A 26,720-nucleotide genomic window follows, 5' to 3' on the forward strand; every position below is an offset into this window, starting at 1 on the left:
AGTCATTGCTCAAGGACAGTGAATAATGCTATAAAATCATTTCTACTATAAAGATCATTATCTAAAGTCATTATCATACATAGGGCATTCAAACTTCACATTGAGCTTTCTTTCCTAGTACTTCAATCTTGACAATTCACGAAACACCCAAATTTACTTTCTGTTTCTCAGAAAGAGAGGATAAATCAAGGAGACACTTGAAAATTAACAAGTAATCACAAACTTATAAAAGTGCAGAGACAGCCCTGTGTTTCAGTCATTATAAACATGACTCTTTATCTGCCTGCAAACTGTCCTTATTATTCTTCTCAATTTAAAAAGCTGCTATCACCACTTTTGGAGTCATAGCCAGAATATCTTCCCAACTTCAGGGTAAATAAAGGTTTCTTAGGACACTAAAAAGCATTAACCATAGACAAAAAAAGTTTATTTTTCTTTGCCAAATTTTAAAATTTAAGTTCACAAAAGGTAATTTATGTTTTTAGAAAATTTTTTTTAATGTTTACTTATTTTTGAGAAAGAGAGAAAGACAGAGCATCAGTGGGGAAGGGGCAGAGATAGGGAGACACAGAATCGGAAGCAGGCTCCAGGCTCTGAGCTGTCAGCACAGAGCCCGACGTGGGGCTTGAACTCACGAACTGTGAGATCATGACCTGAGCTGAAGTTGGACGCTTAACTGACTGAGCCACCCAGGTGCTCCAATTTATGTTTTTTAAAGATTTTATTTTTTCAAGTAATGTTTACATCCAATGTGGGGCTTGAACTTACAACCCTGAGATCAAGAGTCGCATGCTGTACCGACTCAGCCAGCCAGGTTCCCCAAAAGGCACTTTAAATAAAATAAACAGGTAAACCACAAACTGGGAAACTATTTACAATACATGTATCTAACAAAGGACGTATATCCAGAATATATGAAGAACTGCCATCAACAACAGACAAGTGATTGGGCAAAAATGAGAAAAAACTTGAACAGACAGATCACCAAAGAAGATGCAAAGGTTCAAAGTACATAAAAAGATTATCAGCATAGGGGCACCTGAGTGGCTCAGTCGGTTGAGCGTCCGACTTTGGCTCAGGTCATGATCTCACAGCTCGTGAGTTCGAGCCCTGCGTCTGGCTCTGTGCTGCCAGCTCAGAGCCTGGAGCCTGCTTTGGATTTTGTGTCTCCCTGTCTCTCTGCTCCTCCCCCATTCATGCTCTGTCTCTGTCTCTCAAAAATAAATAAAAGTTAAAAAAATTAAAAAAAAAGATGATCAACATCATTAGCCATCAATGGTATGTAAATTAAAGTCACTAGAGATACCATTTCATACTGGCTATTGGTGACGATAAAGAGCAGCTGGAACTTTCAACATTGCTGGTGAAGTGTTATTTACTTACAAAGTTAAACATTTACCTTATAATCTAGCAATTCTACTCCTTGGTCTTTATCCAACTGGAATGAAAACAGACATTTGCCAACAGATTTGTAGTAGAACTTCCAAAGCAATCTTATTCACAATTATCCCAAACTAGAAGCAACTCAACTGTCAAACAGAGGATGATAAATAAATAATTTGTAGTTCTGTCATCCAGTGGAATATTACTCAATAATAAAAAAGGAATGAAGTACTGGGGCGCCTAGGTGGCTCAGGCAGTTAAGCGTCCAACTTCGGCTCAGGTCATGATCTCGCAGTTTCTGAGTTCGAGCCCCGCATTGGGCTCTGTGCTGACAGCTCAGAGACTGGAGCCTGCCTCAGATTCTGTGTCTCCCCCTCTCTCTACCCCTCCCATTCTCATGCTCTGTCTCTCTCTGCCTCTCAATAATAAACATTGAGAATTAAAAAAAAAAGGAATGAAGTACCGATACATGTTAACAATCTCAGAAATGTTAGGGTAAGTGAAGGGAGCATTTACAAAGGGAATGTTGTCCAATTCCTTTCAGATGTGTCTAAGAATGGGCCCAACTAACCTACAGTGATAGAAATAAGAAAGTAGTTGCTTGGAGAGTACACAGGAGATGAGAGGGTGAGAGGGAGATGTTGGGGTCTTGGATTGGAATTGACTCGAGAGGGCCAGGAGGCAAATCTTTAGGGTATGAGATTTAATATCTTATTCTGACCATTATACAGGGTGTAAACAATTGTCAAAACTCATTGGATTGAAATTTTAAGATTTGTTCATTTTATTATATAGAAAGTGTACCTCAATTCAAAAAATTGATGGACTCTATTATTAAGCAAATCTCTAATGTTAAGTCATTCAGAATATTTCTCTACTTTCTAGCCATGAGAAGTATTTTAAAAATTCTTGTTCCACTGAATTTAATATACTTGGTTTACAAGGTGTGATGGAAGCATTAATTTATCCCATTTCATTACATTAAGCCTCTATTTCTTATGACGTTCAAAACATAAAGATAAAAAACATTGCTCAAAGGGAAAGAAAACGCTGAAAAACAACTACAAAAAACCCCTGCTCTGAATCAGGATCGGTTCAAAGATGAATGTCATTGCTTCAGTACACCAGCAAGTGGAGTAGTTACACTTTGGGAAGAATTTCATCTTCCTAACCACTGAATTATTCTACAGGGCACTTTAACCAGACCAAAAATTGACTTTTGGGTGTAGCCACAATGGAAATGACGGATCATTTTAATGCAAGAGAAAAAGATTGGAAACCTTGACCCTCTAGATTACTTTGCACCTCAATGAGAAGGGGAAAAAAAAAAAACACTTGCAGATCAGCTTATTAAAATACTATGTTCGTGTAATTCAGGTACCAGGAAAATATTTAAAAGAACGACTAAATTAACTGTGGGATGCCACTTTTTCTTTGTTAATTATTTCCATACAAGAACAATAACGTACATCCTTTCTCCTACCAAAAAAAAGACCCCAACAACTCCACCGTTTATTTTTAGAGATGTGGGAATAACAGTGTCAGTTTGTGCAGAATTTGCAAGCTCTGTGAATACTAGAGTCTGTCTGAGAGTGGGTAAGGCTGGCATAGACACTTTTTTTTTTTTTTTAATCCTGAAGCATAAGGGCTTTTCAGTTGAGATGGTTAGGCCATGAATCTGAAGGTTTACGCTGCATTTTTAAAAATATCACCATGTTCATCAATTCTTATAAGATTTGTAAGGCTTAATTCTCACATAAGCTCAGGAAAGCTGTAGAAAAGTCCGTAACTATCCCTTCCGACCAGCTTCTGTAATCCTAGGTTTACAGACAGGAATGTTCTGGCTGACGGTGGGAAGCGTGTCCCTGGGTGTGCACAAAGGCAGGGCCTCCAGCTAGGGGCACTCACAATGTGGGTAACTATCCCCTTCACGCTCTAACTTTAATAATAATCCAACCTTGATTCTAACACCATACTACCTCTTCTCAGTTCTCCTCATTCCCCAGCGAAGCTAAGTGCAGAGGAACCGGCACTGTGTGCTCCAGAAAATGCCCCGAGCCATGCCCAGTGTGGGGCTGGAGTCCCCACTAGGACAGAAGCCACATCTCTGCAATCTGGAGTGCTCACAAATAGGAGATGTGCTTCCTCTCCTTGGAGCTGAGCACAAGGACACGGAGAACACATAAACAATAGTCCCTTCTGGGAACTGTGTCTAGGAGAAAGCATCCACAAAATGCAAAAATCGAGGCGTGAGCACGGCTTTTGTGGATTGACTCTCTTCAGGGGTGCCTCAGTGATGACCAAGCACTCCTAGGACCAGGACTACTCTTCCTTTAAAATCACACACCACAGCAGCTTTTCCACAAAGGTGGCCCCTCTGCTCCGGGAGAGAGTATGCTATCAATATGTTAAAAGGTATTACCCTCAAATGTGTGTATCTTTTTGCTCAGACATAAACCCTGCCTGAAGATTTTCTTCATGAAAATCCAAGGAACATTTCTCAGTTCAATGACCTTAAGCGATGATTTTGAATTACTTCCACTCATGAAAGAGAAGGAATGCATTTTTCTCCCCAGGATCTATATATGGAGGCTGAAGGGAGTATAGGATCCAGAGTAAGAAGATTCAAGTTTTAGACTCTGCCTTGAACATTCTATCAAGGTCCCCAAGTCTGTGATGGTGCAATCTGGACTGTATTCTCGCTTGCAGGGATTCACGGGATTGTCTCACAGTGAACATCATTGCACTATGCAGCAAAGAATTTTTAAAGAACAATGAGAAAAATATGTAAATGAAATGCTGCTGCACATGCACTCCTAAGTTTGAGTTTGCCATGAAACTGACAGGAGTCTTGTGTTCTTCCAACTCGGGGGCCAAATAAACCAAACAATGTCTTCCAAGGTTTACTATACTCAGAGATACATAAAGGGTAGAGATGAGCGGTAAAGAGGAAAATACACACAGAACCTAGTAACGGAAGACATATTGATTACAAAACGAAACAGAAGGTTTACGTGGGGTTAAAGAAATGAAATGGAGAGATAATGTCTGTGTCTGTTTTTAATGAGGGTTGAGTTGCTTCCTCTAGCAGATCTAGAATGAAGACTGCAGACAAACCAGGCAGGAATGAAATGGTCGCTGTAGAGGCCCCCAGGCAATTAAAGCACATTCAGGAAAGGGCTGATGTATGTTTGTGGTGTGGTGGGAGAATACCCAGTCTGACACTGAGTCAGCAGAAGCATTGCCTGGTGCTCCCTTCTCTGGGGAAGGCAGAGACGGGCTGCACTTTAGCATGGCTCCTGACACGTAGGGAAGGACATGTGGGGAGTGAGGATGTAGTATGTTCTGTAATAATCTACACGTCCATAGGTTACCCCAGCTGCCTGAAAGGAGTGCTCAGGAAGCAAGATACTTAGAGGTGATTTTCTGTTGGCATTCACAGGAGAGTGGACGCTGAGAACCAAGCCTGAGAAAAGAGAAGAAAAAGCTCTGGGGTTTCCCAGTCCCTAACGAGTCTTTGCAGTTGTACATTCACAGAAACCTGGAGTTTTGTCTGACTTTGACAGGATTTTCCTTATGTTTCAAATGTTATCCATGGAAAATGCTTGTATTCGTTACCTTTAAAGATCTTGGATAGTAGTACCTTGAATTTAGTATATCCTTAATGAATAATTACCAAGTGAATGAATCAACCATGTTCCCAAATGAGGAATGTGTCTTACATTAATTAAAATAGGAGTCAATAATGTGCACAATACAGCCTATATTTTCTTTATTACTGCCATTTGGCAAATTGAGGACATGCTCTAGCAATTCAAATCTCCCTCTGAGGTAAGTTTAGTAGCTATCATGATAGAGTTTGGCAGCTCTCTCCTGGGGTCCCCAAGGCTCACTAAACATTTTAGGAGGACGCCGGACATTATCCTAGTGGCCGGTGAGATAACCCACTTCCAAGTGTGGGAGAGGAAGCGTGGCTCTGCCCATTGGAACCAGTGAGCTCTGTACTGAGGTCTCAAATGAGTGCTGATGGCGTGAGGGACCGAGGGAATGCAGTCTGGCTCCTTTTTACTTGGTTCAAACTCCAGGTTTTTTATTCCAGAGTTGTGGAAAAGGTTTTCACTGCCTTATATGCTAGGGAAGAAATAAATCTCAAGTGGAAAGGGAGGCTGGGCAGAGGCTGGGGGAGACTGAGAGCCAAGGGTGGGAGGTGAGAAGGGAGGGGGAGCAGGCAGGGGCTGGGGGATCTCTGAGCAGTAGCCCCATGGTGGGAGCTTAGTGGAAAGGGGAGCATTGGACCTTGGGCAAGTTAGGCAACTCACTAGTTACCTGATAATGACAAGAGCCTTAGGATCACAGGCTGCTGACTCTGAACAGAAAAGGCAGCACGGTGCTAGCTCAGTGTTGAGGCTGGAGTACAGGTCTTGGAGAAGCAGGCCTGCAAGCTTCTGGGATCTGCACTGACCAACATTTTCAGTGGTTCCCTCAATAGCATAGTACCTACCTGGACCCTTCCCAACTCCAGCCCACCAAGTCATCCATTCTGGCTGGTCGGGAGCTCATAGGCATGACTATGTGTGCCTGTTTTCAGAATGAGCTTTTAATTCCTCCTAAACATTTTTTAAAAGTTTTTTAAATGTTTATTTATTATTGAGAGACACAGAGAGACAGAGCATGAGTGTGGGAGGGGCAGAGACAGGAGACAGAACCCGAGGCAAGCTCCAGGCTCCGAGCTGTCAGCACAGAGCGCGACGCGGGGCTGAAACTCACAAACTGCAAGAGCATGACCTGAGCCGAAGTTGGACACTTACCCGGCTGAGCCACCCAGGCGCCCCCTAACAACATTTTTATATGTCCCCTTCTTGTCTTCATTTTCTGTGGGAAAGTTTCCTTCTCTTTCCCAGGAGACAAGCTCCTATTCAGATGATAGCCATCTAGCTGCTCCCATTGATAGAGAGCCTTTATGTGCATAGGCTGTACAAACCTTATGTTTAATAATCTCAGTAACCCATAAAAGCTACATATTGTTACCCCCATGATATAGACAAGTGCTAAGCAAGGTCACTCAGTGTGTGTTCTGGCCACTATGTCAGGCTGCTTCTCGATGTAGAGTGCTTTACAGTTTAGAACGTGCTTTCGCATACTTTATGTAGTTCTCCAGCCTGGGAATTAAGTGTTCTTTTGCCTCCGTTTTACAGAAGGTAACACTGAAATGTAGACAGGTCATGTGACCTGCCCACATTATGTCTTTCACAGCAGCTGAGCTGGGATGCAAACTTGTGTCCTATTCTATATCCCATGCTTATCTAATGGCAGAGTAGAAAACATGGAGGCTCCCAGATACAAACTTCCTCCATTTTCTTTATATCCACCTTGGAATTTATCTTTTTTTTCTTTTTACTTCCTCTATCTCAGGGAGAAGCTGGTTCTATCTATTCTATGTTCTTAAAGGCTCTCTCGGTTGTTCACGAGTGGCTTTATCCTGTTCCATTTCTTCACCTTTCAAGTCTTTCTCTAAGCTCCAACCGCTGTTTCTGATCACCCAGTAAGGGCACATTTTCCTTAGCAATGTCCCTGTATATCTCATACACTGCTCCCCACCACTCAGCAATCTCCAACTAATTATGTCTGCTCTGTTTTTCTGCGCACTCCATGTGCTTCCCTATCTCCATACTTCTGCTCACATGGATTTGAAATGTTGTCCTTTTCTCTACTTGCAGAAATTCTATTCCTTCTTTAAGAATGAGCTCAAATGTTGTACCTGCTATGACTATTTCCCCAGTTACTCCAGTCAGACTTAATGGTAAATTCTCTGTGTTCCCAAAGCACTTTGCTCACAAGGAAAACACATCCCTTACCACATGAGAAACTTATTTGTCTCCACCTCTGTTTCAACTTATGGGTGTCAGCACAATAGAGACAAGTAGAGAACTTTATTTACCTCTACACACCTGGAAGCAATAAGCATGGTCCTTGACTGTTGAATGGACGAATGCATGGATGTACAAATGGATGGATGAACAGTGATTCAGTTACTACTCCAATTTTTCAACATGTCCCAAGGAGGGCATGATCTGATTTCAGGGTTTTTTCCCCCTCATTTTAAATCTCCACTATTATCCTGGGAATTTGTCTTGTCTGCTTTGTGAAAATATTGTTTTAAATAAAAAAAAATGACTTGCTGTATGAAATCATGGAAAAGGAGAGGGACTGATATATCATTTTTCTTGTAACAGTAAATATATTACTGTCATCCAGGTGATCAATGTTACAGATAAGCATCCAAAAAACTTAAAATTCATTTTTAAGTTTAAAAAATAAGATAATAGGAATTGATCTTCTTATATTAATAAATTCTATGTTCACATATAACATAATAGCAAACTTCATTAGATTGGAATAATGAGTTTGGGGAGGTAGGGAGGAAAAGGGAGAACCTACGCTGAATTATGGAAGTCAGAATTTATTGTAAGCAATGCGGTTTTATTACTTTCAATACTATAACCTGCCCATAAAGTCTAAGGAGGCATCTACTTAATGACATGGATGCTTACTTTATAGCTGAATCTTTTTGCCTAAAGACCATTGTATATGCAAAAGTCATGAAAACAATTGTTCTCTTTAAATAAGTTGCAGGTGTTCCCTCTATTTCTCTTATATTAGCAATAGCTGAATTAATGAGGTTTTGCTGTATTCATAGTGGAAGGCCCTTCTGGGGAATACAGTCCAATGTCCCAGGAAAGTGTTAAATGCTTTAAAAATAAAAACAGGAAAATGCTAACTTCTTCAAATGAGATGAACATTAATTATTCATTAAGCTAGATATAACTGAAATCTATCTTCAAAATCTTTGGTTTCCTTTGTGAATTCCCCAAGGACAAGGATCACGGTTTACTCGCTTCTCTACCCCACCTTCCAAGACTATACACCCCAACAATGGCACCTAGACTTTGCTTTCTGGTGACAGTTATCACTGTAAGAACAGGTGTTTAAAAGAGACATGATAAGGTTTTCAGATATTCTTGTCATTGCTCTGCTCATCTATAGTTACCCGAGATTCAAATATAAGGAAAGTTTACTCACTGATTCTGGGTATAGGTTGCAGGTAATTTACTGGCTCCCATCCTGGAAAAGAGAAAGGCAATTCATTCTGAGCTGTCACCACAGAGCCAGATGCAGGGCTCAAACCCACAAGCCGTGAGATCATGACCTGTGCCGAAGTCGGATGCTCAATCAACTGAGCCACCCAGGCACACTGTATATTTAAAAACTTTCTACATAAAGATGCCTCAATGCCTCTAGTATTTTATTTCTAGCAAAGAAAATCATGGAGTGTGGGGAGGAAGGGTCATGAAATACAATATGTCACTCTTGTGTTTCTGGGCTACTGAAGAGGTGACAGGCTTAGTGTCACTTATCAGGAAACTGGGAATTGCCTTCAAACTTTGCACAGAGAAGACTGAGTCTTGTGCCTGTTTCCTCCACATCAGAGAAATAGAACTGGGGACTGGTGGGGTAGTTGGAGGAGGAATATGTTCACTGGAGAGAAGAAAATTTCCCTGCATTCTTTGTGTCCTTGGATTCTTTGTTTCAGTGTGTTAACAACCAATCATATTTCCTGCTTAGAATCTTTGTATACATCTTTGTTTATATACAAAGATTATATTTTCTGCTTAGATTCTTTGACTACTTGGGACAGATCTCTCTGAATAAAATTGGTATTCGGAATAGATATGCCATGTACATCTCCTGGCGTGGAGTATCTGTGGCTCACTGTTGGATACCTTGATCTGTGAAGCTTGGAAGAGTAAACGAACTAAAATCTAGGATGAAAGAAAAAAGGCTCTTTGAGGGAAGTGATCCCATGGATATTAAATCGTCCAGAACTAATGTTCGTTTATTCTGTAGTAAAGAGCTCTAAGAAAGAAATCTTCGAGCTTTCCCTGAGCCAATGATTTTTCATCCTGATAATCAAGAAGGACCTCTTCCTACCAGATGGAGTTGCTAAATGTAACATAACAAATTCCTTCTGGCTTAGTCATCTATAGGGAGAGGAGAGCCTCAACTCATTCGGGGAACAATTTCAGGGAACTGCAAGATGGTAATAATATGACTATTTAGATTTCTGCTTTCTAGATTATAGTTATAATTCTTCCCTTAAATAACGCATTATAAATATATAATATACAATACATATTATATACTGTATACTATAACACATATGGTATGTAATATATAATTTTAATATATTATAACCTACTACATACTAAACTATGTTTACATATTAGATAATGTATTGCATGCTAAACTGTATGTGAATACATATCCTATTTTAAATACTTGTATATGTAATGTTTTGTTCTCTGTATGCTGTAAAATATCCCTTTCAAAGTATGTTGTCAAAAACTTGAACAAGTACTTAAGAATGGTGAAGCTAAGCAATGATAGGGATAACTCTGCTATCCTGTGCCATTTACATAACCTGCTATCAGTGTAACTCACTTATAATATTCATTTTCGAACCCTACTTGTGACAAAGGTCCTATTGGCTTTTGCCTTTTTAATCAATTTTTTCACTAAATTTTATTTATGCTAAAATGTACAGTTTATACTTATGTCAATTAAATGCTATTCTCCCCTCTAGGATGATTTAAAAGATGTGTCTAAGGGCATTCTGAATTGTATTGTCATGAGTGTCCTGGTGTAACGTATCAACTCCACTTGATTAAGTGATTTCTGCATTTTGGATGAAGGCATTTGTAAGTCATCTGCACAGCTCATCAATAAGTTAGAGGTCCTACAGACAACTGATCCCCACGGGTTGGAACTTGATACGTAATCCACTGCTTCAACCCACTCTGATGTAATTGCAACTCTATATTTACTTGTTCACCCATGTAACAGTAGCATGATTAAGATCACACACTTGCGGCTTGGTGATAAGAACAGTGTTTAGGCGAGAACCCCAAATCTTCCTCCATAGAAAACTGATTTTATTCAGCACAGTTTCATTGTTTATATAATCTGTCACACAACCATGGGAGGAAATTAAATTGATGTGGAAAAATGGCTATTCAAAAAGTCAAATGTGGCTGCTCTTTTACCTCTTATGATACTATGGTAAGTTGCTTATTGATTGCATGAGGCATTGGTATCATCAGGTATTGCTTTTAAGCTCTCTGGCTTATTTTATTTTTATTTTTTAATTTTTTTAAACGTTTTTATTTATTTTTGAGACAGAGAGAGACAGAGCATGAATGGGGGAGGATCACAGAGAGAGGGAGGCACAGAATCTGAAACAGGCTCCAGGCTCTGAGCTGTCAGCGCAGTGCCCGACGCGGGGCTCGAACTCACGGACTGCGAGATCATGACCTGAGCCGAAGTCGGACGCTTAACCGACCAAGCCACCCAGGCACCCCTAAGCTCTCTGGCTTATAATGATCAAATGGTTTCCTTGAAAAATGTGAACATGACGGACTCTTCTCCCCATCTCCATGATGAATCAAATACATAAGGCTGTGTAAGGTCATCTGCCAATTTCTCTTACTCTTTTTTTATTAATTGTGGTAAGAGACAGCACGAGATCTATCCTCTTAACACATTTTAAAATGTACAGTACAGTATTGTTTACTCTAAAGCACAATGTAGTATAGCCGATCTCTAGAACTTTCTTGTTCATCCTGCATGATGGAAACTCTATACCCATCGAACACCAACTCCCAATTCCCCTCTCCCCAGCTCCAGGAAACTACCATCCTCCAATTTCCTAAGGGTCTCAGGAAACCTGACATCAGGGCATAATAATGAAGTCCCGTCAGGGTTTGGATACTCCTCGCTGGTCCTGTTTGGCTCTCCACACATCACAGACTGAAGTATATGAGTTAGATAAGCGCATGTCTTGAACGTGTTATAGTAAATTTGCTGAACACAGGGAGGATCCAGTCCTACTCCTCTTTATACCTTTCCTGAATCTAGTTTTGTGCCCTGTATAAATATCCATTGAATTAAATTAAATTTAAAAATTTCTTTTCTGATAAAAAGAATGGAAAGTAAATGCCATTTATTTTTCAGTTAATGGATTATCTCATTAAGAAAAGCCCCCTCCCGGGGCGCCTGGGTGGCACAGTCGGTTAAGCGTCCGACTTCAGCCAGGTCACTATCTCGCGCTCTGTGAGTTCGAGCCCTGCGTCAGGCTCTGGGCTGATAGCTCAGAGCCTGGAGCCTGTTTCCGATTCTGTGTCTCCCTCTCTCTCTGCCCCTCCCCCGTTCATGCTCTGTCTCTCTCTGTCCCAAAAGTAAAAAAAAAAAAAAACAAACAAAAAAAACGTTGAAACAGAAAAGCCCCCTCCCTCACGACTTAGTAAGAGTAATGGTGTGTATGGCTCTTAAAGGCTTTGACTGTATCTTCTAAATCATTGCTATTCCTATGTTTTTTTTTTTAATGTAACCTACGATGTTGGGTTCAGTCCACACAGTCAACATAGACTAACTTTCCCACTACATGACCATATTTTAAATAACTATGAATATTCATTTCTGTGAAAATGAATTAAATCTCAGCATTCAGGCTTGTTTCACATAACAGAAATTAACTGGGTTTTGACCAGAGCCCCTAAAATTAATACGGTTAAACCTCACATCTGGTGTACATGTTCTTATACCGTGGTTGTAAGATTGATTTTGATATTAAAGGCTTAGTTTAGTGGTACAGACAATCTCATGAAACAGGATCTTTCCCTTCTCAACAGGACTGTCTTCTGAGTCACTTTTGGTTTTGGTAGTAAAGCACGTTTTTTTTCACCTGTTGAAACTTGGCATAAGCACCATACTAAGTGAGTAGGTCTAGAGCTTTGATGGGAAATCAATTTAAAAAAAAATAGCATTTCACTGATCCTTTTCCTCAGGGTTGGAGAGCTCCATGCATCATAAATAGCACACTGAGCCAGACAGAGCTCACATTCAAGTGAGAGAACACAAATAAGACCACAATGCACTTCTCTCAAAGTAATTCCTCTGGCCACAGTGAGAAACTAATCATGTTGTTTATCATCATCCTTACCTAGGAGAGAATAGCAGAGATAGGAAAAGGTTGGACAGTTTCCTAAGACCATGTGGCAATTTGTTGTTGAAACTGAAATAGGTTTACATTTCATGAATGAATGTTTTTTCATCTTCCAGCTAACTTTCCAGAAATGTGATTACCAATACCGTCAATTTTACATACTGGTATTCTGACTAAAAAAATAATCAAAGTGAAGTTTAGGTCCTTTGCTGTCTCATATTCTGTTGTTGGATTTAAAAGTTTATTCCAGAGGCACCTGGGTGGCTCAGTCAGCTAAGCGTCTGACTTCAGCTCAGGTCACGATCTCACAGCTTGTGAGTTTGAGCCCCCGCGTAGGGCTCTGTGCTGACAGCTCAGAGCCTGGAGCCTGCTTCAGATTCTGTGTCTCCCTCTCTCTCTCTGCTCTTCCCCTGCTCACTGTGTCTCTCTCTCCTTCAAAAATAAATAAATATTAAAATAAATAAATAAAATAAACAGTAAAAAAATTTTTTTAAGTTTATTCCAATATTTTCTTTCAAAATATTAATTTGGTCTAACCTGCCTTTCTTTCCTATTTTCTTCTAAAGTCAGTTGGATGCACAATTATTAAATTAATAATAACCACAATAACATCCAGCATGTAATCCTTTTAGATTTAAATTTTTTTCCAAATATTTTATGATTATATTTTCACATCTTAGTCTACAGCATTTTACTTTTAATAACTCCACATTATTGAATCTTTCCAAAGCATTTTTATAGAAATAGCCATTTTTTAATACACTGATATGTCATTGGATTACATAATTTATAACTGAATTGAATAATTATATGAACAAGTATAATTCCCACAGCAGGTTTGGGAACAAACACAACTGGCTCTTGGTCCACATATATCCCCACAGGTGGGGTCAAAAGTTGACAGGTAAGCTAAAGGGATAATAGGGGGCGCTCTTATGTTATGCTGGCTTTGAGAATCGATCAGTAGGTTACATCTAGGGAAGAGAAAGCATTGCTTCACTAGGCAAATCATTTAAGAAAGGGTTAGCTTAAAAAAAACCCTTCTATTGTATTTTATACTTTGTGTATGCATTACTTTGATATATATATATATATATATATAGAGAGAGAGAGAGAGAGAGAGAGAGAAGGAGAAGGAGACAATAAGTTTACGTATCTTGCCCAAGATTCTAAAACTAGAGATAGAACAAGGATGTGGCTCCAGAATTCTGCCTCCAAGTCCATCCTTCCAGTATTGTTTCTTTCTGTCCCATGAGCCCTAGGGTAGAGAAGGCTGTAGGAGGTGGGGAGACTGCTACCAGTCAGGAAGGGGGCTTGAGATAGCTCACAAGTGGTCATCAAGAAAGCACGGTAAAGAAGAGAGAAGACAGAAAGTGATAAGATAGTCTTAGGAATTGGCAACCGAGAACCCTGCCATTGTGGTTTCATTAAGTTCACCCAGGTATTTCTTGACTTTGGGCCTCACTGGTTCAAAACAAAAGAGGTTTCAGCAAACACATTTGGTCAACTGACACCACCAACTATTTTCAGTTTTTGCAACTCTGAAAGGACATCCTTCCTCTCTGGCAAACAATAATCAACACAGGAGAACCTCTGACCCAACAGTCCCATGGGGAGCTAGGGGAGCAAGCTTAGTAGAAATCTGTGATGACAAACAGCAATTGCATTGAAGGCATTTGAGCCTCACCATCCACTTCCTTCTAATCCTTGGGTTTTACAGGTTCTATCTCCATCAAGTCCTTCTTTGAGTAAGACGGTAAGCACCAGTTTTGAAGAACCTCCTGGCATCCCAAAAGGGATGATCTTATAGTAGCTGTTTTAAAATGCCTCAGAAAGGATTATTATGTTTTTCCATTAAGTATTAATGATTTCGGTTTATATTAAATGCCTTCCATGTTTCTTGCCTTGGCATTTTCCAAATTATTTTCTTCAAGAAGCAAATTAGAAAGGCATTAATATTTCTATGACTTTATATGGAATTCATAAAAAAGGTTAAGATCTCAAATGGGCATCCCTTCAATAAAATTATGTTAAATTGTGCGAAATGTTCATACATGGGACAGTAGTTTTATATACTTTCAAAAATAGCTTTTTCATTTTTAAACGATCTGGTTTCAAAAAATAATTATTGCAATCACTTGGCTATAAATGTGGTTGAGATTTAAAGCTTCCTTCATAATAAAACAGTATCTCATTTCAATATGCTTTTGGAAGCATTATTATAAATAATGGATTGGTTATTTAATTAACATGGGTACAAATGTAAAGACCATGTGAGTAAACCATTTATTTCATTTTCTTTTTTTGTTGTTGTTTAAATTTTTTTTAACATTTTATTTATTTTTGTGAGACAGAGAAAGAGACAGAGTGTGAGTGGGGGAAGGGCAGAGAGAGAGGGAGACACAGAATCTGAAGCAGGCTCCAGGCTCCGAGCTGTCCGCACAGAGCCTGATGCGGGGCTCGAACTCACGAACTGGGAGATCACGACCTGAGCCGAAGTCAGATGCTTAACTGACTGAGCCACCCAGGCGTCCCTCGTTTATTTCATTTTCTAAAGATCACAAAATGAGTTAACTAATTTTTAGTTAGTTAACAAAATTAACTGAAAGGAAATACAAACGAAAAAGAGAAAGAGGGCAAGATCCGGTGCCATTGTGTGTATTGAGTGCTCCTTTTCACGAAGCCGCATTCTAGCTGGAGCCTCTCTGTACTCTGCTGGCTGCTGAGGGCACCTGCGCCCATGCCGGGCTCCCTGAGCAAAGGGATCTAGCACTTTATGGCATGCTTTCTATAAAATAAAGTACGAAGTATAAATCATGTCCAGTGAGGTGCTGAGAAAGCTAGCCCAAGCAGCAGCCGCTGAAGGGACAACAGCACTGAAAAGGGGTAGGTCTGACCCTACAGCTGTCTCTGGGGAAACCAATGAACCCAGCCTGCCTGGGCCCTAATTCTCTTACCTACAAAATGTCTCAAAGTCCAGTTCAACTTAGAGTCTAGCAAATGGGGCGAACATAAGTAAATAAATAGGTTCTCATTATCATGCAGTCACCTTGTTTTTCCTGTGTTTGTAGCAGTTTTCCTATTTGTGTTCCTATTTATATTGTATTCCTTCCTTCAAGAAGCAAATTAGAAAAGTATTAAGATTTCTGTGACATTGTAAGAAACTGACAAAAATGTTTGAGATCTCAAATGGCTATCCCTTCAAGAAAATGATGTACGTTGTTTAAAGTTGCCAAGTGCTGGATCCAAACTCAGGAGGTCTGGCCAAAGGGTCCACGCGCTTAACCCTTATACCACACCATCTGTGGATGCTTCCATTGTTACATAAATATTTTTGTGTCGACTAACTCTGCCACATGCAAGCTCACTAAAGGAAAGCACTTGGTCTCTGTCTTCTCTGTGCCTCTGACTAGTACACACAGAGACACTCCGTAGGAGCAACCTATGAGGTACAGGAATCCGGCGTGGCACTGAAAACAAAGGGCAAACCTCTGAAATTGTCTGCCACACTTAAAACACACAGAGACACGCCCCTTCCTTCTTGTTCTTTCCTCTACTACGTGAAAAATGCTGGCTGCCTGTTACACAGATCAGAAAAATGGGTAATAGCATTAATAAAAACACCTTATGGGGCGCCTGGGTAGCTCAGTCGGTTGAGCGTCTGACTTCGGCTCAGGTCATGATCTCACGGCTCTGTGAGTTCCAGCCCCGCATTAGGCTCTTGCTGACGGCTCGGAGCCTGGAGCCTGTTTCGGATTCTGTGTCTCCCTCTCTCTCTGCCCCTAACCCTGTCTCTGTCTCTCTCAAAAATAAATAAACGTTAAAAAAAAAAGAAAAAACACCTTACATTTCCACGTCTCAGAAATATGAGTCAGACAATGAAGGAAGATCTTTCAGTGCTAAACTCTCCCTCACTCACTTTCTTCCTTCCTCCTTCCTTTGTCACTGTCTCAACAAATATTTGTTTTATTCCCACTACATGCCAGGAAAACAAACCGCTGGGTGTGTTATTAACGTTTCCACCCTAGATGCTAAAAGACAGGCAAGTAATATGAAGTAATGTCAAGAGCAATAAAAAGATTGCCAAAATTTATTGCGAACATACCACGAGCTAAATGTTAGGCCCAGGGCTTGATGGGCGTTATCTCACTCAATCCTCATTACAACTCCATAAGATAACACTATTATTATCTCCACTTGACAAATAAGGGGAGCAAGTTGAGAGAGGCTGAGGTCATATGACTCCTAAGGGACAGAGCAGGGACTCCAGCCCTGGCGGTCTGAGACTACAGCTTGCACTCTTAACCTTTACACTCCACTCCCTCCAGAAGTAGATTCGGCCACGAGGCATACAGAGGGCATGCGTGAAATTGGTTTCATTTCCTTTCACAAGAGTCCCATAAATATAGTATCAGAGTGTTACAGGAATTGCTTCCAACATCCTCATAGACTTCACCCAAAAGCAGGTGGGTGACTTGTAACAAGCTCCCCCCTCCTGGCTTTATTCAATCCTTTTGTAAAAAAAAAAAAAAATTAATAATCTTGAGTTCCTCCCAGGCACAGACCTTCCAGTCTTCTTCTTTTTTTTAAGTTTATTTATTTATTTTTGAGAGAGCTCACGAGCAAGATAAGAGCAGAGAGAGGGAGAGAGAATCCCAAGCAGGCTCCATGCTGTAAGTGCAGAACCCAACCTGGGGCTCGAACTCAAAAACCGCGAGATCATGACCTGAGCCAAAACCAAGAGTCAGGTGCTCAACCAACTAAGCCACCCGGGTACCCCAGGTCCTTCTATTATTCTAAAGAGGCAGCTGTGGGGCAGGGAGTGTTCACCGATTTCAGAGCCAGAAGAGCTCTGTTATTGAATGGCCAGCACACTCCTTGCAGCCCCATCACAGGGATCTGATTCTATCACTTCTGGCTTGTCTTCTGCTGACCTCAACTGCCTGGAAGACAATTGTTCAACCTTAATGTCATCTGGAGATACAATGATCTACCCTCTTAACAAATTTTTACATGCACAATACATTATTGTTGCCTATCCATACAATGTTATACTGCAGGACTCCAGAGCATATTCATCTTGCTTGACTTTTACGCTCATTGATTAGTTACTCCCTGTCTTCCCCCTTTCCCTAGCCCCTGGTAACCATAATTCCTCTCTGATTCTATGACTTTGACTATTTTAGATACCTCATGTAAGTGGAATCATGCAATATTTGTCTTTTTGGATCCGGCTTACTTCACTTAGCATAATGTCCTCAAGGTTCATCCATGTTGCCGTATATTACAGAATTTCCTTCTTTTTCAAGGCTGAATAGTATTCCGTTTTATCCACTCATCTTTCAAAGGACATTTAAGTTGTTGCTACATCTTGGCTATTGTGAATAGTGCCACAGTGAACATGGCAGTGCACATATCTCTTCTAGATCCTGATTTTCAATTCTTTTGGATAAATACCCAGAACTGGGATTTGCTGGATTATACAGTGGTTCCATTTTTAATTTTTTGAGGACCTCCATACTCTTCTTCCATGTGACTATAACAGTTTTCATTCCCACCAACAGTATGTATGTATTTACCCAAGAATTCAAAATCAAACTCTCAACTTCTATATTCTTTATCGTCATGTTCTATGGTCGTAGGTTCTGCTCTTTGTATATGAGACTTACACTCATGTCCAATATTGATTCATTGAAGTTCTGGCTGAAGAGGAGCTTGAAATGATGCGTCTGACTTGGAAGGGTATTTATAGTATTCCCCCGCTTCTCTGTGCTTTTAGGATTGTTTTGCTAACCACCATGATTCACATCAAGCCTTTTCTTTTCATCTGAAATTCAGTCTCTTTATGTTTTTGCACTACTGGCCCTTTCTGAGTAATCTCATCCACTTTATTGGCATTGATAACAAGTACCTTCACAATGCTGACTCCCAAGTCTCTAAACTGCATCTCTTACTCAAGCTCCAGATGCAAATAAGAATGCGCTCAGTGCACGTGGCTTTTGGTCTCCTACAAGCACTAAAATCATGCCTATTTAAATAGGAAGTCCTCCTCTTCCAATCATACTCCTCCCCTAGTGCTCCCTCTCAGGGACTGGCACCACTCAGGAACCGAAATCAGAGGCCTTGGGACTCGTCTTGCCATTAATAATCATGTTCCTGTTCTCGAATCCATCACCCTCCCCCGGCCCTACCGCCACTTCCTTAGCTCAGGCCATTCTTATTTCTCACCTAGAAAACTGCAATAGATATCCAGGAAGCATCTTTGCTTTGGTTGGTAACAGTGATCTCACATTTAACATATCTAAAAGAGAAATCTCCTTTTGTCCTCAGCTCCCCAAATTGGCCCTCTCACATTTGGCCACATCCCAGCTAATAGTATGATTACCAACTTGCTCAAGCCAAAAACCTAGAGCCATCCCTTAGCTCTCTCCTATCCACCCACATCCAATCTACCAGCGTTCACTGTCATTTTTACCTCAAAAATATATCCTAAATCTGATAGCGTGTCATTATTTTCACTGAAACTACTCTAGTCTAGACCACTTCATTTTTCTCCTGGCTTACTTTAACAGCTTGTAAATGTTTTCCCTACCTCTCATTTTTTTTTTTTCCTCTAGAACCCCTCCCAAGTCAGAGTACTAAAAAATAAACCATCTCGTTTCCTTGTATCAAGTTTTGCAGTGATCTTCTATTGCGATTGTTATAAGATGGAAACTCTTTACTATGGTCTGTACGGTTCCACATAAGCTAGACACTGCCTATATATTCACCCGCACCCACTATGCTCCAGCCATTGTGACTTTCTTTCTGGCTTCCTCAGGCCAGCAAGCTTGTCCCGCCTCAGGGCCTCTGTACGTGCCATTCCCACTTCTGTCAGATTTGCTCATGACTGGTTCCTTCACATCATCCATGATTCAGTTCAAATACCAGCTCCTCAGAGAGATCTTCCTTCACTACTCTAGCTAAAGTGGTGTCCCAAGATTTAATTTTATCTTTTTCTCTTGGATAATGACCAAGTGAAAAAAGAAAAATATGGGCTTACTGAAGCAGATTATTTATAATTAGAAACCCAGTTAAAAAGTTTAAAATAAGAATGTGCAGAATCCATGGGCAGAATTCAAAAGTGCATATAGATCATGGTGGTGTATCAGAGTATCTGTAATTTTGCAGATCAAGTACAGGCACTAGATGATTCAAGTTGGTGACAATAAGCTTCAGCTGGTCTGAAGGACATAGAAGGAGGAGGAATCCCCCTTTGTAGGTAAGTTCCCAAAGCTGAAGAAGCCTGGACTTCATTTATCCTTTCTTCCTCTGCTTGCCTGAACTGTCTAAAAGACGCGATCTGACTGCCCAACAGAAAAACCACTTCCGGAAATACAATGTGATGAGATTGCATTTTAGGGTTTTGACAGGAGGAAAAACAAAGGCACAGTTGCCATGCTTTCTTTACTTAGTCTTCTGACATTGTGAAAATTTTCAAACATGAAGAAAAATAGAAAAGCTCCATTTCTTAAGATCATTTTTCTCCCTGCTTCAGATGGAGCCAAGTGGTCTCAAAACTCCCCAACTACTGGGTGGGACCAGTAGTTTTTAAACTTCTAATTGCGCGAGTAAAGGTCTGGACATTCGTATGGTCAGTTTTGACATTTTGATCACTTTTTTAGTGCAATCATACCTAAAGTTAGTCAACAAATGCCTACTGCTAGATAGAACTTGACTATTTTATTTAATTAATTAATTTAAAATTTTATTTTACTGCAGTAAGAATTCTTTCTTTAAAATTTTTTAAAAATGTTTATTTTTGAGACAGAGAGAGACAGAGCATGAGCAGGGGAGGGGCAAAGAGAGAGGGAGACACAGAATCTGCAGCAGGCTCCAGGCTCTGAGCTATCAGCACAGAGCCTGACGTAGGGCTCGAACTCACCGCGAGATCATGACCTGAGCTGAAGTGGGACGCTTAACCAACTGATCCACCCAGGCACCCCGCGGTAAAAATTCTTAACATCGGTCTACCCTTTTAACAAATTTTTAAGTGTAAAATATAGTATTGTTTAGGATGGGTACAATAGTACACAGCTGATCTTTAGAACTTACTAGGGCTTGGGGCAGAAGAGTGGGAAGTTGATAAATAGCTGCTTTGCTTTTGCTGGTTTACGAAGCTCTGAACTATTTCACCTTTATTTTATTTTATTTTATTTTATTTTATTTTCATGTTTATTTATCTTTGAGAGAGTGTGAGTGGAGGAGGCGCAGACGGGGGGGCAGGGACAGAGGATCTGAAGCAGGCACCAGGTTCCGTGCTGACAGCAGAGAGCCCCATGTGGGGCTCGAACTTAGGACCGTGAGATCATAACCTGAGCCGAAGTTGGGACACTTAACTGACAGCCACCCAGGCTCCCTGAACTATTTCACCTTTAAATTTTCCATTCCAGTGCTCTGGAGAAGATCTGCATGCTTCAGGGACACATTCGTTTTTGTCCCTTACATAGGCCCTTTATTAAAGTGTACTGATTACGGTGTCATTTCCAGTACTAAACTATACTGTATTATATATACTACTTATGCAAGTTCTGAAGTCAAATGTCAAAAAGAAAATCTAAATTAGTTACATCTTAGCCTTGGTGTTTACATTTCTTTCTTTGAAAAATTTAAAAAATGTTTATTTTTTTTGAGATAGAGAGAGAGAGCACATTCGAGCAGGGTTGGGGAAGAGAGAGAGGGAGAGAGGGAATCCCAAGCGGGCTCTGTGCTGTTAATGTGGAGTCCAACACAGGGCTCGATCTTACAAAATGATCGTGAGATCATTGCCTGAGCCAAAATCAAGAATTGGACACTTAACCGATGGAGCCACCCAGGTGCCTCAGTGTTTACATTTTTATCAGCAAATATGAACTAAAAGTTAAATCGTATCTGCCATGTTACAAGCAAATCTTTTATTTTTCACCTAGAACAAAGACTTTCCTTTGACGTTATCTCACGAGTGACAATGTTACATTTGCTAATTTACTAGTGGACGGAGTATACTGCCCAAGTTACACTGCCCCAGATCCTACTGAACCCAGCGTGGTGACCTTTGGAGAGAAAAGATAAAAAATGCAAGCTGACCCAAGGCATCTGCTTGTTTTATCTGTTTCTGCCAACAATCACTTACATATTACTTAAAAACAAGAGGTAATGAAGTACATCTTCCAGGCCATTTAGCTTTTGTTTGTTTGATTTTTAAAATCCCTCAAAGACTCTGACTACTGCCAACTTGAAATGCTTTCTGAAAAGTTCGGGGAAATTCAAACACTGTGACTATAATCAGAATACTTAGTATAGGGCATTACTGGTATCGAACGTGGAACCAGGACCTAACCCAGTTGGGTCAGGAAGTTGTTACTTAAAGACTTATGTTATAGAGTTAAAAAATATTCAGTTGGTCATCTCTCTTTTGGTTTTCTTCCTCACGTGGAGGCGGAAAATGATTTTTTCTTGTTTTCTCAATAAATGCTAGAAAGGTAAACTGAATTCTAGTCATAAACTTACATTTGACTTTTCAAAAAAATATTCCATACACTGGCGTCAGGTTAAGTGAAGAACAAAGAGGCTAACCTTCCAGTGTATTCAACAAGCAAAAATATCATCATATTTCAGTTGTGGAATCAGGGATAAAAGGCACAGCATAGGGAATATAATCAGTGGGACTGCAGTATCACTGGTAACAGATGATACCTATAGTTGTGGGCACAGCTTAACATGAGTCTTGTCGAATCTCTATGTTGTACACCTGAGACCAATGTAACATTGTGCCTCCACTAGACTTCAATAAAAAAAATTAAAAATCATACGAAATTATATAGTCACAGCCCTTTCTGTGTTGGGTATTTTCAACCAACATGATGATTTTTAAGGTTGTCATTTAATTAATTAAAAAAATAACAACTATAGTCACATATGACTTCTATACAGTTCTTATATGAATGAAGTACGAGTTACACATTTTGCATCTGGCGCATTTATTTTAACTTTATAGAAGCAATGCCGCAAACATGCTGATTAAGGATACTCTGAGTACGATAGCTGGACTTTTCACAAATGCCCTGCAAATTCCCAGGAAGTCAATGCACAGCTGTCCCACTTGCACACAATGATGACTTACTGTTCACCGCTGAGAAGGCCTGGTTAGCAGCAAATGCGGTCAAGGCACGCGGACGCTTGTTAGGTTCACTTTGCAAAAGAAGCAAATATTGAATATTCCTTGACACAGAGAAATTGTCATTCATATCCTATTATTTTCCAAAACTTAGAAGCCCCTATGTTAATGGCAGATGAGTTACTGCCTATGTTAATGGCAGATGAGTTACTGATAAATGTGTTTGATTGCAATGAAAAAGATGCAACAAAGGACTGCAGAAGGTTGGGAGATAAATGTTAATGATACCCTGAGATCTCTTTTCAGTCCAATCCCCCAAATCGCTTCTAAATGTTGGCTCCCATCTCCACTAGCACATAGGTAGGTAAGGAAAGAAATTCTGTATGCAAATAATAGTCTTTCCTTGTATTTACATACATATTTAAAAATAATAGCAGAATACTGAAAATCAACAAGTACAGTAAGGACAGAATTATATATTAAAAAAAGAGTGACTTTTGTTCTCTGTTGAAATGCCACAGTGGCACTGAAAAGGTAATATTCATTATCTCTTCAGGAAAACAGACTCATTCCAGGGAAATCAGCATTCATCAGTCACGGATCTAAAGGAAAAACTTAGAAAATACCATCCAACCCTCTACTTCCCCTAAACAATCAAATCAAAGAATATTTTTTATATGTTTGAGATTTCTCTCCATCTCAAATACAACTTTGGTGCTTTGCCCTTGACACATAGTGGCAAATAATAAATATTCTTTTAATAGCTCTCCCATAAATGAATGAATAAATGAATGACTTCACTTCCAAATTGAATTAGGATGCAGAAATTGATATGCAGAATTAATAAGGTTTTCAGTTTAATTTATGGATAAGGAAATGCTTACAGCTCTGGGGTTGGTTGGGGATAATTCTTTGTGCTTTCTCAAAGGCGCTGTCTAGGGTGTTCGTCCCCTTCTCATGTATGTTTCCATTTCGCTGGTTTTCTCCTGTCCTATCTTTGCAATTCCCTCCCATCATTCTTAGGGACTTCTTTCCTTATGAAACCCACAGGGACATTTTCTGTGTCTGATGACTTCACAAAGCCACTTGCTCCTTCATTTGTTGAACCGACACCTCCTGAGAATCTGCTTCTTCCAGGCCCTGTGGGAGGCACCAGGGGCAAAACAGAACCGCACAAGCAACTTCTGTCTTTGTTTTCACTACATTTTTCGATTTCATTAAAACCTAGCTCAGAAACGAAGCAAACAGAACCTGCAAGGACATCAGTCTCCAAAAAGGCATTCCAGGACTAGGCATGTTGCTGATAAAGGTTCATTCTGGAGGGCCCCAGTGCCACAATGGTGTCACGCACTCCATTAATCTCTATTGCAATACACGTCTGGCGAATGCATCGTTTCTAGCATCTTGTTTATAATTCTTATGTTGATTATATTTTGAAATGAGAACATTTTTACTATACTGGCTTACATAGCATATTATTAAATTAATCTCACCTATTTCTTTTTAGTTTTTAAAATGTGGCTATTCAAAAATTTAGATGTACATGTATGGTTTGCATTATATTTTTACTGGATTGCTGATGAGAAGGCAAGAGAGAGTGGAACAAAATAACCCAAATAAGCAAATAAAATTATTATGAAATTGAATGTGGTGTTTTATTTGTATCAGTGTATCAGTGAAACACAGAGCTGTATGTTTTCAGAGAAGGCATGGGTAGAATTGCATTTCAGGGATATTCCTGAGGAGAAAGGGACCATATTTGGCTGAGAGATACAGATGGTTTCTGTGCAGTAAGAAATATATTAGAGATTTACAGTCATGCTAATAACTAGAGCGGAGTGCAGATGTATAAGCAAATATAGGCAAGCAAACAGAGACAGCATTCCAGAAACATTCTGAAAGGATTCTAATAAGGGAAAGATGTTCAAACAAAGGCATGGACCATGGGCAGAACCATCCTCTCCTACAAATGGAGGGGAAGGTTCAAATGGAAGCCTAGACACTAATGATCACATTGAACAAAATTTAAATATGCTCTCTGAGGGGTGCCTCAATTGGTTAAGGGTCTGACTCTTGATTTCAGCTCAGGTCATGATCTCACAGTTTGTGAGATCGAGCCCCACGTGGGGTTCTGTGCTGACAATGCGGAGCTTGCTTGGGATTCTTTCTCTCCCTCTCTCTGCCGTTCCCCCACCCATGTGAGTGCACACACTCTCTCTCTCCTCTCTCTCTCTCTCTCTCTCTCTCTCAAAATAAAGAAACTTAAAAATATGCTATCTGGAATCAGTACTGTATTAATCCATGGACATTCATTAGCCCCTCCAGATGAATTCATTGGTCAGGTAACTCAGCAGCTTCTGAGAGTCCCTAGATGCTGATATTCCCCGCCCCCCCCCCCCCCCCCCCCCGCTCTACTTTTTCAACTAAGGCTCCGCCCCTTTCAGAATTCCTTCAACTGCCACTCGCATCATGGCCTCATTTCTGGGGTGAGCAGTCTTCAGGGGCTTCTTGTTTCCTTACAGTCTCATGGCTGCTCTCCTGCCTTGCCAATCCTCTTATCTGGGAATTTTCAGTGAAATAATGGGACAGTTTATATCGTTGATTCCCATATTGCTCGGCTCAAATGACTCACATTCACTTTAGAAGGTTTCTAGTTACGCAGTGTACAAATAGATCATTTACAGTTGATTAAAATGTTTGTGGTCATTTCTATGAAAAAAAAAAAAGTTGGGCATCTGTTCTTGATTAGAAATACAAGTTCATTGTTTTCTCTGTGGGAAAGTCAGGCATGACTTAAGACTCCTTTCACAAGAAAGCCTAAGGATCACCTATATTCTATTTCTGTGGGCATTTTTAATCCTTTGTTAGCATAAGTGCCATTTTTAACTAATCAAAATACGCAGTTACCCACAATGCTCCATTCCCAAATCGTGTCAGATTAAAGTGTAGTTACTATGACATCGACTGATACACACACAGAGAATGCCCTTTGATGCAACTTCCACAGGACGTTGAAACTAACATGAACTGAACTTTCTGGGGACCTGCTTTGGCCTGTACTGCCTTCATGAGATCTATCAGATACCTCCTGAAAGTCTATTTGTATTTGAGTTACTTTCCATTTTAACTGGGAATTCCTTGTGGCTTTTTTTTTTTTTTACAGAATACACATTTTTCATTAATTTATTTCTTTTGAGAGAGAGAAACAGCATGAACAGGGGAGGGGCAGACACAGAGAGAGAAAGAGAGAGAGAGAGTCCCAAACAGGCTTAGTGCTGTCAGCGCACAGCCCAAAGTGGGGCTCAATCTCACGAAACCAAGAATCACACTTAACTGACTGAGCCACCCAGGTGCCCCAAGAATATTTCAGATGAAAGCCTGAGGTAATTTTTGGCTAACAAAATTAGCAAATTCTTCATTTCCCCACCTGAGTGAAAGGAACACGTATATGTGGTGCAAGAATCGACCCAAGTAAGTTACTCCTTTTCAGTCACGAAAGGAGGCACTGTGATGCCCCTAAAGAGAGTATTTCGTCCCCCCACTTAAGGAAACCATGTTTCAAGTGTTTCAAGTGTTGACTGTGTGCAAATAAACCCTGCCCTCGGTGCTATAATAGCCATGCAAATTAAACATGTGGAGAGAATCTCGGGTAACACTTTTCACATTTGCACTTTGCCTATGTGGTTAGACATGGTGATTCCTCCTCCATTAGCTACTTACCATTTCAGATTTGTTCAGTTTGCATAAAGACACTCTTTTAAATGCAGTGTTATCCAGTGGAATTTAAGGTATTTTCAAAACCATGTGGCACAGCTGTGCTGTTCCTTCTCTATCATAAATTCGACCGGCTGGAAAATGAAGTTGGTTTAAAAATAACCTCTTCAGGACTTCTTATAACGAACAGCCTGTATGTAAGTCTTCCACTTCGTGGGTGGACAAATGTATCTAAGATACTTTATTCTGCTCAATAATAAATATTGTTGTGAAACCATAAACCCAGAGAAAATTGGTTATTTTTTTAAAAATAGAATTCATTAACATAGTTCAGAGAGCCAGTTCTTCAGGAAAGCTATTTTTAAAAGCAAACACACCAGAGATGGATTGCCTGGGAGGCCGAAGCAGAAAATTGGTACCTTGGAACTG

General features: G+C 40.1%; 1 protein-coding gene across 1 annotated transcript in view; it reads right to left on the reverse strand.

Annotated features, from left to right (window-relative positions):
- The window catches only part of CHST9 (carbohydrate sulfotransferase 9), a 243,915-nt gene that overhangs the window by 99,582 nt on the left and 117,613 nt on the right, over positions 1 to 26,720 (reverse strand). Inside the window, exon 4 of the mRNA XM_047828193.1 lies at positions 8,464 to 8,505. Within this exon, the coding sequence (XP_047684149.1) occupies positions 8,464 to 8,505 (42 nt within the window). The remainder of the gene's footprint in view (positions 1 to 8,463; positions 8,506 to 26,720) is intronic.

This window comes from Prionailurus viverrinus, chromosome D3, assembly GCF_022837055.1.
Source record: "Prionailurus viverrinus isolate Anna chromosome D3, UM_Priviv_1.0, whole genome shotgun sequence".
Classification (NCBI taxonomy): domain Eukaryota; kingdom Metazoa; phylum Chordata; class Mammalia; order Carnivora; family Felidae; genus Prionailurus; species Prionailurus viverrinus.